General features: G+C 43.9%; 2 protein-coding genes across 2 annotated transcripts; one reads left to right on the top strand and one right to left on the bottom strand.

Moving 5' to 3' along the window:
* Positions 1 to 261: 261 nt before the first annotated feature.
* Positions 262 to 3,912, top strand: LOC102714149 (ABC transporter G family member 14-like). Its single transcript, XM_040527170.1, has 4 exons — positions 262 to 358; positions 449 to 537; positions 662 to 1,532; positions 3,602 to 3,912. Exons 1-4 carry the CDS (start codon positions 262 to 264, stop codon positions 3,658 to 3,660), a joined length of 1,116 nt encoding a protein of 371 aa, XP_040383104.1. The 3' UTR covers positions 3,661 to 3,912.
* Positions 3,913 to 6,124: 2,212 nt separating this feature from the next.
* Positions 6,125 to 9,483, bottom strand: LOC107304732. The gene is made up of 3 exons (XM_015840137.2): positions 8,498 to 9,483; positions 8,336 to 8,387; positions 6,125 to 7,510 (listed from the first exon to the last, which is right to left on the bottom strand). Exons 1-3 carry the CDS (start codon positions 9,481 to 9,483, stop codon positions 6,374 to 6,376), a joined length of 2,175 nt encoding a protein of 724 aa, XP_015695623.1. The 3' UTR covers positions 6,125 to 6,373.
* Between the last annotated feature and the right edge of the window lie 3,707 nt (positions 9,484 to 13,190).

The following is a 13,190-nucleotide window of genomic DNA, read 5'->3' as shown; positions in this document are numbered from 1 at the left end:
CAATCACCCAGGCAAACCAGACAACACTTCACTTGGGAGTCAGCCTAGTTGAGCTCAAGCTAGCCTGATCGATCTCCTTTATCTTCTTCTCCTCATCATCACAACAAGGTTGTCAACTCAGCTCAGCCTCAGCCTCAGCTAGCTACTATATATCTGCCACCACACTGCAGCTCTAGTGTCTCCATAGCTTTTTGCTCTGTGCTAGTCTTGGTGGTGGTGGTTTCTGTGTGAGAACACCATCGGAGAGACAGAAAGATCGCCATGCCGCCTCAGGAGTTGCATGGTGATGATGAGCACCAGACAGCCGCAGGTGGTGGTGGCGGCGGCGGCGGCGACCACCACCTCGTCATCGACTTCAGTGATCCCCCTTCGACTACTTCTTCTTCTTCTTCGCCGCCGTCGTCGTCGTCTTCTTCGACCAATTGCTCCACCGCCGCCGCGTCTCCGGCCGTCGCGGCCGGCGCCGTCGTCCATCCCACCGCCGCCGCCGGCCGCCGCCTCCGCCCCGCCGTAAACTCCTTCCCCCTTGTCCTCAAGGTATTATATATACACGCATTTATATATGTACAGCTACGTGCATGCGCATGTTGATATATGTGCATGAGAGGTTGGTGATGAGACGTGTCCATGCATTTTTGCGATTGGTGTGTGTGTGGTGCAGTTCGAGGAGGTGGTGTACAAGGTGAAGCTCGGCAAGCCGGCGGCGGGATGGTGCGCGAGGGTGTCGTCCGCGATCGGTGGTGGTGGGGAAGGGAGGAAGAAGAAGGGTGCGGCGGCGGCGGCGACGAGGGAGAAGACGATCATTAGTGGGATGTCCGGGGTGGTGCGGCCGGGGGAGATGCTGGCGATGCTCGGCCCGTCGGGGAGCGGGAAGACGACGCTGCTGACGGCGCTTGGCGGGCGGCACGGCGGCGGCGGGCGCGGGATGCTGTCCGGGAAGATCACCTACAACGGGCAGCCGTTCTCCGGCGCGGTGAAGCGGCGCACCGGGTTCGTGACCCAGCACGACGTGCTGTACCCGCACCTGACCGTGGCCGAGACGCTCTGGTACACGGCGCTGCTCCGCCTCCCGCGCGCGCTCGGCGCCGGCGAGAAGCGCGCCCAGGCGGAGGAGGTGATGCTGGAGCTCGGGCTCGGCAAGGTGGCGCACAGCATGATCGGCGGCGTCCGCGGCGTGCGCGGGCTGTCCGGCGGCGAGCGCAAGCGCGTCAGCATCGGCCTCGAGATGCTCGTCGACCCCAGCCTGCTCCTCCTCGACGAGCCCACCTCCGGCCTCGACTCCACCACCGCCGCCAGGATCGTCGGCACGCTCCGCCGCATGGCCGCCGACGGCGGCCGCACCGTGGTGGTCACCATCCACCAGCCGTCGTCCAGGCTCTACCACATGTTCGACAAGGTCCTCCTCCTCTCCTCCGACGGCTGCCCCATCTACTACGGCCGCGCCGCCGACGCGCTCTCCTACTTCGCCTCCGTCGGCTTCGCCTCGCCGCTCTCCCTCAACCCCGCCGACCTCATGCTCGACCTCGCCAACGGTACGTCGCCCAGCGCCACCCCACCACTCACCATTACTGTCTCTCTCTCTCTCTCTCTCTCTCTAGCTTTTTGTGATGCTCTCCAATTCACATGGCATATTGGCATGTGGCACTCCATTCCTGACGCTCACGTCATCACTCTACCATTTTTCCAAGATTGGTTCCATACCATCCAAAAATTCATAAACTGTTTAGACTTATATCTCTGAAAAAAAATCATGAAACGGATTAAAAACATGGCGGAAAATTAACAACAATTCCTTGAAAAATAATTTCAAGCATTGCAAACATCAATTTAACAAAAATGTAACATACACTTGATCCTAGCCCTTAGTGACCATTATTATCAGCTAAAAGTTCTGAGCTTGAAAAGTAATGCAGGGGCCTTGAAATTAAAGATCTTCGATCCTATAGGAATTGAATCACATATATATATGATTTTATTAGCTTTTTTTCATTGGTCACTTTGGAATTATACCATGTGTTGTTTCTGTGAGGGTACCTTTCTATGAACAGAGCCTAAACACCAACAAAATACAGAGCTTATCCCTCGAATTAAAGGTACCAGAGATATGATTTAGACTCCCATTAGCAACACATGAATTTTACAGAAATTCCACACGACATTTCAATTCGTGTAGAAAACGAAAATTCCCTACATCCCAAATAGGTCCTCACAGTGTTATTCTCCCGTACGATTTTGTCCCATATAAAAAGATGGAGGAATCAGATCCTCCACAGTCACTCATAATACATAATTTCCCCCACGGTTGTTCAGTTAACCACCTTGCAAAAGCTAAACATAAAGCGATAATTAAATATTTTTTATTACAAAACACATTGCGAACGCAGATACTCGTAACGCACGCACTCACGTACCCGTACGAGCACATTCAAAGACTAGACTAACAATTTTACTTAAGGTTTCGTCTCTTCTCCATGCATGCATCGAGCTCCCATCGTGCTCCTGTCCACCACCATGGCTGTCACCGTGGTCTGCTTGGCCAGCACCTCTTCTCTGTCAACAAACAACAAAAATGGAACCCCCTTGACCTGGAACACGTGATGCTCTTTCGTTCCAATCCGTTCCATCACTGGGGCTGTCACTTCTATGCCCAAGGTCGCTGAAGCTCTAGATCTAAAACTCGTGTTCCCAGCAGCACGGGCATTCTCTATACACATCGAAGACATCATCGAGTTCACGACTCTGGGGAACACATTATTCTCAAGACGTTACCATCGATACCTTACTGCAGCCAAACAACCAAGTCCCCATGCATCTCCTCTGGTCTGTATCACTCTCTCTGTTATGTGTCTCTGTTCGTTCTGAGAAAGATGAGCAGTTCCAGGCTAGCACTGTTCCCTCATGGTCAAGCCCAGTCAACTCCCTCCAACAGTACCTAACCTAAATTAAAACCGATCCAAAATCTTTCAACAAAGTTTCCAGCAAGGGGTGTTTAGTTGGGAAAATAAAAATTTTTGGGTGTCATATCAGACGTTTGACCGGATGTCGGAAGGGGTTTTTGGAGGCGAATGAAAAAACGAATTTCACGGCTCGCCTAGAAACCGCGAGACAATCTTTTGAGCCTAATTAATCAGTCATTAGCACATGTGGTTTACTGTAGCATTTATGGCTAACCATGGATTAATTATGTTAAAAAGATTCGTCTCGTGATTTCTCACATAACTGTGTAATTAGTTTTTTTATTTCAACTATATTTAATGCTCAATTTAGGTGTTCAAAGATTTGATGTGATGTTTTTGAGAGATTTTTTTTAACTAAACAAGCCTTAGTTCAGCCAATTCCGAACCAAATTTGCTATGGTACTCTCTTGTAATTTGTAATACTCAACCCTAGATTGCAATCATCCATCTCCATGTTCTTGAAAAAAACCCACAAATGAATCTATAGCCTTTTGAATCCATTCAAGTTCCAGTTCATCTTTGGTTTGGTCACTTTTCTCTACAATTTCAAATCCACTTAGCTTTTGATTTATCAATCCTCTTCTTTTTGGCTCCAATTAATGCTACTTCTTATATCATTTATTTTATGGTATTTTGCTTTATAGGCTTATTTGGTTTTGTTCTCGTGTGGTACTGTATACCGCAAGAGTTGATGTGGACCTAGAAGGCTACGTTAAAGCTTCAAAAAATCAAGTTGCAAGGAAAGCCACAAAACCATCCTTTAAAAATTTGAGACCACTTAATATTTTATGGATTAATTACTTGCAAATATTACTTTACTTTTGGAATAATCTTGTTAAAATATTTATTATCTTTTATATACTTTCTTGTTACATCCAATGCTTTGAATTCCTATACCATGCACTTTGATAACCTAGATATAGAATTGCATACTTCAGAAAAACATTGTGTTGGATAATATCATCAAACTTATATATATATATATATATATATATATATATATATATATATATATATATATATATATATATATATATATATATATATATATATATATATATATACACACACACACACACACAAAATGTTGTTTCGATGTCGCGGCGGGCATGGAAGCGGAGGTGGGGGAAATCATTATTGCTGCCATTGGAGTCTGCGAGAAGGTGTAGTGGTGGACAAAGTGGTTCGATGGCTGGACTTCAACCAGAAGGACCTTTTCCTTTGTACGAACAAATACACCCGTGTGTTGCAACGTGGTAATTAAGAATATTAAATTATGCTCAATATACAATTGATCTGGAAGCATGCGTATCAACAGGAAGCTTATAATTAAAAATAGTAAATAGTGCTCAACATGTACAGTTAAAAGATGAGAAATGTCAAATAATCCTACCAAATGTTCCAATTCACAAAAAGTAAGTTTCTTAAAATCAACTTCTATTAATTAGTAATTTATCTAACAATTGTTCAATTATCTATAACATAAATATTGCTAACAATTTAGCTTAATAGCGTGCCATTTGGTTCTCTTGAACCGTAAAAAAAGAGCTATTGATGTTGACATAGCAAGTTGCTTTGCTTAGTGATTTTGATGCCAATTGGTTGGTAATTAGTTACTGATCCTTTTGGTTTGGAGCTTGAAAGTCTTCTCTTTGTGTAAATTACCTGAAGAGGTGGAGCAGTCACCGCCGGCACAGCCAAAGGAGGAGGAGGAGGAGGGGACGGGGAGAAGGGGATGGAGGACGGCCACGACAACGGAGGTGGTGGATAGGCTACCTGTAGTGCTGTAGCAGGTGGACAGAAGGCGGTGCCCTGGCATGATCTTCGTGCTCGAGAGGGCCTACCTCGAGGTCGGCAAAGTTGGCATGGTATAAGAAGCCTCACCGAGAAATCTTACTTCTTTTCATCCTTTTTTTTATTACGGACTCTTACATGGGCGTGGCAGGGGTTCGAGGATTTTCTTGTCCTGCGTGGAAAGGTCTTCTATGATTAATGTCTAAGGGCCGTCTTACCCTCACAGCTGGAGTTTGCTTCTTCTTTTTAATTATGGATTACTGGAATTGAATAAGAGTGTGTATGTCTATACTATATCTATATACTCTGTCCGTTGTCCATCTTCCATAGTTGCGTAAGTTCGACATGATTATATAAACCTTTTAGTAATATACATAATTATCTTTTTGTTTCAAGTGTTTCATCCGTCTAATACTATTGCACCATCGCTTATTCGTAACCCATGGCAAATCACAAACATTTTTGCTTGCAACAATAAAATATATTCTATATTTAAGCGCCTAGATTTATTTACCACTGTAACCAATAATTTGTAGTATTGTAAATTAACATTCCAGACCTACCAGAAATCATCGGTCTTTTTTGCATATAATAAGCACAAGCGAAACTGTTTATTGATGATTAAAAATAATTTATGGGTAAAACTTTTATGTATGTGTTCTTAGCAATCTAAAAGCAAATGATGAAAAATAAAAACCTCAAGATCAACTCTAAATTTATGTTTTAAAATCCAAGTGTTGGCTTATAAGCATAAGCCTAGAGAAAAGATGAGGCCGATGCATATTTTTTATAGGTTTGAATAGTAAACTTTCTAAAAATAGAAATTGAAAGTATACGTTTCTAGCCAAACTTTTTAAGTAAATGAGCCTTTTGTAAAATATTTTTAAAAAATACACTCTGCTAAATATCTTTCAGAAAATCTATTTAAGTAGATGAAATATAATTAAACTTGTTTGAAATATATGTATTACAAGCAGAGGATAAATAAAATATGAAAGAAGGAAAAGGCGTTTTGAAATATATGTATTACAAGCAGAGGATAAATAAAACATGAAAGAAGGATAAGGCGTTCATGCAGCACTGGACACTGGAGTAATGTGGTGGCTCAAGCAGCAACAAAGAGGGTAGATACAGTTAAGTGCCTAGAGGGCAGAGGAAACAAATATAAAATGTAAACAAAAATTGCATTCACTGTTTTTTATTTTAAAAAATAGCCAAACATTTTATATTACAAACTTATTTATAATATTACTAAAAATAACACTTTTATAGGAATTAAAAAACACATAGACGATAACCATGGTAATGATTGATAACTTATTTGTTGCAACGATAATATTATTAATTACAAGATAAATCTATTAATGTTATTGTTACATTTTTGGTAAGTATTTGATAAAAATACTGGTTTACATTGTCAATTGCTATTATGAGTTTAATATACTTATTACGGGTAACATGTAAACAAAGAGATGGTGGTTACAGTCACGCAAAGTGGCGACATATTATACTAGTTCTGTTGTAAAGATCATCTAAACATGTATCTCATAGAGGTTTAGGTCCAGAAGGTTAGATAGCCTTTACTGCAAGATGCATGTATTGTCCATTGTCTAAGATGCTGATTATGTATCAACATGTAGCTTAGGCACAAACCAAACACAATTCATTGGTTCTTTACCACTGTAGAACGTTGGGCTGTACTTCTTGGCCTTCATATCGTAGAAAAATGCTTGATTTCCCTCTTCACTATACTTTGGGAAATATATCCTATCACCATGTCCATGTCCGACTTCAGATGATGGCATGGCCATAGACGCTCGGTAATCCAAAAATAGAGTTCCTCCACCAATGTCCTCAATCTCAACCCATGACATGTTCGTCTCATCAAGTTTGAGTACTCGTGGGGGCTCATTGGCGCTGCGATGGAACACAGCTATCAATTCCCCTGTCAGCTCAACCAAGTAGCATGCTTCCTTGCCCTCATCATTGACAGTCAGGTTGGGGTGGATGGGCTCTGGTTTGTCGAGGACTCTCCACACGATGTTGCCCGGGTGGAAGACGGCGAGGTTGCCTCTCTGTCCGAGGAAATAGAACTCCCCTCTGAAATAGACCGGATTGTTCCGCGCCACCGGGAACAGCGCATTGCTAGTATCAAAAGCAATGTCATCCCAGCACATCTCTTGCTCCTCCTCACCCTCGTCGTCCGTGGTCTCTTCCCTGTTGGTCCTGTACGTCCACACCCTGACCCAATCGCCTGTGGGAGAGCTGATAGCTCCGACGAAGATGCAGTCCGGGGAAGTCGGCACCGACGAGAACGCCATGCCGGTGAAGTCGTACCAGTAGTCCAGCCTGGGGAGCTCCACAGTATCTCCCGTGATCGGATTTATGGCGAAGATGTGGTCGCTGCTGCCATGGAACACTACCACCCATCCGTCTTTGGAGAAGCGGAAAGCCTGCCGCACATCAGTATCAAACAGACCAACCTTCTTCAAAGCATACTCCATGGGATGTAAAGGGTCAAACATCTTGCATTCACCGTCTTGCCTGATGCAGTGCATGAGCCATGGCCAAGCCTTTGCTTTGGCAACCGGGTTGGAAACCAAGCTCCACTCCTTGCAAACTGATTGAAATCGTACTCGATCGACCAACGAGAGGTTTGAAAGTATTAACTCTAGCATCTCTATTGGAAGGTCTAACCATGGTGATATGGTGGCAGTGTGTTCCTCCTCGTCGTTGTTGAAGTTGTTTAGTACACTAACCTGTAAGGAGATGGAGCTCATAGTTAGCTTTGCCCCCTCAATTATGTGAGATTGTGTTTTGCAAGGATATCCGAAGGATTTTATCAAAGGAGTGCTAAATGCCCGAGTACAAAAGTACTAAAATTATCTCTCACTGTTGTACTTCATTTGTTATGGGAACAATAATATAATACAAGAGGCCAACTCCGGTGCATATTACTTATAGTATAATTTAATCAATTGTTAGACGGTTATGATTAAATTATATTACCAATAATTTTAGGTGTAGTAGAATTCTGAGAGGACAATATCGTCTTTTTTGTTGGGATAGTAAGTGGGCCTTGCTGAGCTTTTTTTATCCATGCATAGTGTGATAAAAAAAATAAATACAAATTTGATATTAATCAAAGTATAAAAATACCCTTTTAAATCAATGGACGAGATTAGTTCTACTGGCAGTATGATACTACAAGTAATATGCACCGAAGCGTTGCTCTAAATATAATAAGGTTGTACCTAGAATATGCTACCAATATTATTATGAGCAGGTGTTATACAATGTTCTCTACTGGTAGTAGAACTAATCTAGATCGTTTCTTTATTTCTAATTCTGTCTCAGATATATTTATACTAACATAATAACTACTGGTAGTAAAATATTTTTTAAATCAACGGTTATGGTTCTTATATGATGGTATTAATTACCAGTGGAGATATTGTAGTCAAACTTTATTATGAGTTCTAGTATCACCAGAGACAAGTATACACTTTTAATTCCATCACGAGTAATTGTGGTGCAAGTGTACATAATATGAGTAGTAGAAGGTCTAGATCAAGTATACGAACCTCCATATCGCGACGGATTGATTGGTCTGATTCTTTGTACTCAGCTCGGATCCTGTAAGACGCACATGCAAATAACTTGTTTAGAGACCATATATAGGCCAACACGTAAACAACAGAACCAGTAGCGTGGGTATGAGATGCGTTAATTCCGAGTGAACTTACCTTGCAGGAACGGACCAAAATCCCCCCCGTAAATTCTCCGTGGGATGAGGAAGGGTCGTCTGCAAGCTGATCGTCATATCATCCAAGCATAGCTTGTAAATCCTCTCGCAGTCACAGCCCGGCAACACGACGTAGACGCAGTTGCCCTGCACGACCCCTTCCACGGCGGCGCACGGGAAGCCGTACCTACCGGCGATGAGGAAGGCACGGCCGGCGCCGATGCCCTCCACCTTCCTAAGCGTCGCCCTGTCTCGATCTAGGCGATGCACAGAAACTCCATCGAACGAGCAATTGTAGGGATGGCACCCGTGGTACGACACTGCCACCAAGAACAGGTCCCCGCTCGACTCGATGAGGTAGGGCTTATGCGACGATGCATCCCATGGCCTCTCCCACCAGAGGTTCGCACGAGCTTGAATGGTGGCGCCGCCGTCGATGACATCTAGGGCGACAAGGCCCCAAAAGCCAAAGGTGGTGTATGAGTAAAGCTGTCCTGCGCAGTTTACAAGGTTGCCAGACAATATGTAAGAGTGGAGCCCTTGTATCGTCAGCTTGGCCCACTCCTCGTCGCCGGGGTGGCAACGGAGCAGGAAGCTCTCTTCCGGTTCTTCTGTGCTGGCGATCACCACGGCGCTTTCACGGTTAGCCGGCGATGGCCCCAGCACGACGCACGCTCCAAGGTGCCCTAACGGCTCCCGCAGAGGCGGCAGCGAGACCTTGGACGAGTCGGAGAGGCAGAAAAGGAAGCTGTCGCCGGTGATCTCGTCCGCCATGAGCAGCCAGTCGCCGTCGTGGACGCAGCCCAGACACAGCTTGCCCTGCAGGTCGGGGATAGCCCTCGTATGCAGGCTCCTGTCCGATATGTCGACGAAGGACAGCGCTTGTGTCCCCTGCGCTTGTACCAGCCATGGCCTCTTGCCGAAGCCTGACGGCAGTGACAACGAGCAATCCCCTCCGCCGCCGCCGGAACTGTCGCTGATCTCCATCGTGTGGTGCGTACGATATGGCCTATCTGATCTATTGATTTGTTCGCACCGTAGGTTTAGCATTGCTGGGGTTTGCCTCCTCTCTTATATCGGAAGGAACCGACGATGAACCGTAAACGACTTCGGTCTAACATGCGAGGGCGAGTCGGAAAAAAAAAACAATTGGTGGACCCGGGGTGCATTGAGCTGGATCTGCCGCCCTGACCTGGATGAGCGACGCGTGCCTCGGCTACCGATCGAACACATGCGAATTCCTCCGCGACGTGTATATACAGCTAGATTAGAATTCTTATCTTATCTTAACTATATTATAAAAAGCAATTGTGTTTCTGCATGGGATTTTCGTCCGTCGTTTCTTTGTTGGTCGTCTCCGACCCTGTAACCTATCGGTTCCGTATATTCACCGCAAAGTCCGCAACGTCCGGCCGTATATGCCTCTCGCTTGGCCTCGTTATGCGTATACAGGTTCGGTGTCCTCGATCGTTACCAGGCCGAGGGCCTCGCTTGGTTTGAGGTGCCACTTGCCCCAGCCTTTCCCCACCGCACCATGGCAGTGTCAAAACTAGGATGGATTGCTTTGTGGTTGTGTTCTTTTGCATGAAATTTTTGGTCGGTTCTTGCATGCACGTTTTTCAAATTACCAAACGATATATGTTTTGTAAAAAAATTATATATATAGAATTTTATCATGTTATATTTTTATAGTAGATGTTTTACTTTAAAGTAGTTAGGCTGTGTTCGGCGGTGGGTGGGGATGGGTTAGTTATCCGGCACGAAAAACGTAGTAATAGATTTGTACATGATTAATTAATTATTAATTATTAAAAAATAAAATAGATTAATATATTTTTTAGAACAACTTTCCTATAGAATTTTTTTCTAAAAATACACCGTTTAGTAGTTCGGGAAGCATGCACGCGTAAAATGAGGGGTTTAGATAACCTAGCCCCACGGCCGAACGCGCCCTTAGTTATATTGTTTGCACAATTAAATATCTATCAAATAATCATATAATCTTGCATCATAATCTACAAAAATAACACAACCTTAGAAGCACTCATATGTATATATTATTATTATTGTTGTTGTTATTATTATTACTATTAAGATTAATATTTTAGTTTTCAACTTGAGAAAAAAATATAGAAAGGTGTATATAGATGTATTTTGTATCTCTACTCTATTATCTCTATCTTAACTATTACAATTAACTATTAAAAAAGAGTATTGTTTATGTTGTCTGATTCCGCGCACCTTAGAGCAATTTCAACAGTTCCCTATTCTAACTTGTCATCTCTGTTTTTTTAGCAAATTGAAAAAAAACTGTCTCCAACAGTGTGCCACCCGGCTTCCCAAATTTTAGCAATTTGCCATATCAGGGTTTCAATTGGCATTCAGGAAATACGACGCTAGGTTTCTCTCGTGCCTCCGCTTGAAAAATTTCACGGTGCGATTTTTTCTTTATGCTGACGCACGGGCGCTCGCCAACTCGCTATCCTGCCATCTCCCTCATCGTCCCGCCCCGTTCCCGCACGTCGCGCCATCATCCCCTAGTCGCCGTCGCGCCAGCGGCCGCGCGTCGGCTGCCCGGGGCACACGGCTTGGGTGGCGAGGCGCGTCGTGCCAGGGCGCACAGGTGGCGAGGCACGACGTGGGGTGGCGCTAGCAAGGCGGCGGGCGTGGGACGACGCGGGACGGCGCTGGTAGGGCGGCGCACCGCGGGATGGTGTGGCGCGGGGCGGTGAGGTGTGGGATGGTGCGGGCGGCGTTGGCAGGGCTGCGCGCCACGTGACGGCATGGATGGCGCTGGCAGGGTGCGGGCCAGGCAGTGTGGCGTGAGCCAGCGGCGCTACACGGCGCGGGATGGCGCGGGGACGGTGCGACGAAGTCATTGGCGCGATGTTGGCGACAGCGCAGCTCCAGTCTTGTTGGATGCGATCTCCCTCTCGTCATGTCAACTACCAATGGGTTTGAGTACCAATTCTCTTTTAGCAAGTGGAATATCCCAAACCCTTGGAGATAAAACTAAATTTTCTTTGTCATATTATTTTCGAACTTGCTAAAACACATGAAACAGCAATCGGAGAACCGTCGAAGTTGCTCTATCTACCATAGTTGACAAAAGTACATACCAAGTTTTATTATTTCGGCTGGCTAGGCTACTGTGACCGTAAGATCTGATTAGCTGATCGATTGATTTGTTAACAACTGGGGTTTACCTCTCTTATATATGAGTTATTGTTTTGTCTTTCTTGAAAGAAAAGAAAAAAAAGCTACGCACGATAAGCCATACCCGAGTCGGTGTAATACATGAGCTGTTCTGTTTAGGAGTTCGAATTAGATTAGAACGTGCTTTTTTTTCCTTTGCTTTTGTTACTGAATCCAAGATTTGTGTTGGATGCTCAAATTTCTACAAAATACTAGTATTTTTATTATTGTCGATCCACCCATTATCTATCTGCAGGTATTACATATGTGCCATAGACGGACGGGCAAAGCAGTCCGCTGATGTGCCACTTGCCCGAGTGAAATATGGCATGCTCTTTTCATATTATTTACCATATTGTCTCTAGAGTATTTTTACATATAATACTTCTAATATTTTAATAAATAGACTTGCTATTTATCAATCGCTTAAAAGTTTTTAATCTATCGACCTATGTTTTGTCCATTTGATTTAATTGAAGATATGTGCTTGTTGTCTATATACAAATTTGTTTGGTTTTTCTTTTGTTACAGTTCGCTTTTAATCTAGCGTCCCACAAAATTGATCTATGAATTTAGTTTTGTCAAGCGGTTCATTAATAGGTGTCCCCTTTAATAAATAATACTTTTTGACACACGTTTAACTAGAGAACTTAGTTGAAAATGCTATAATAAGGATTAATGTGCCATACTTCATGGTCAAAAGACAACTCATATTATTTAATTTGTTTATTGTTGTGACTTTACGTCACGAACACAGAGAATATATATGCATATGAGTCGAATACGATTTGACTGTGCGAAAAGATTGTTCTTCTCAAAAAGTGACCTTTTACAGGATGGGGTACTGGCTTTTATAGTCCCGGCCCCCCTTTGTACAATTACCAAGTTATCCTTAGGTAGTTACAAATTGGCCTTATGGCTACAATTGTAAAACCTCTATGTATGGGGGGACCGCGTGGCCAGCTGTCTTGTGTAATTGAGTGCACTTGAGTACTGGTCCTAGGTATCTTGTGGGAATATCCCTAAGAATCGTCTCCGGCAAGCTTCGGGGTGTCTTGCATGACAAGCTTCTAGTACCTCTACTCGAGTCCCCTCTGATGGTTCCATTTCCTTGTCTTGATACTGCCGAGATCTCTATGCATATGCAACCGGAGAGTCGAATCGTAGCTACATGCCGGTGAGTTGAATTGTAGCGATATGCCAGAGAGTTGAATTGTAGCAACATGACGGAGAGTCGAATTATAGCAACATGTCGGAGAGTCCTGTTCGGGGGAATGGGTAAAGGGGAATAGCCCCGTACCAACATTTATGATATGATCATAATTTATTATTCTCAATTATAGGCTTCTCGATACTTTATAAGACAATTGTACATTGACCACACTTTACTATTTTGATTCAACACGCAATTTATTTTCAAAAATTATTTTTAAAATAATTTTAGTGTAAACAATTAAAATTAACTGGACTCAGTGCACGAACAAGTCCAGTAGGAGAAA

The sequence above is a fragment of the Oryza brachyantha genome, chromosome 8 (genome assembly GCF_000231095.2).
Source record: "Oryza brachyantha chromosome 8, ObraRS2, whole genome shotgun sequence".
Taxonomy (NCBI): Eukaryota; Viridiplantae; Streptophyta; class Magnoliopsida; order Poales; family Poaceae; genus Oryza; species Oryza brachyantha.
Note: the sequence above shows the minus strand (reverse complement) of the source record. Positions and strands in the feature narration are given on the sequence as shown.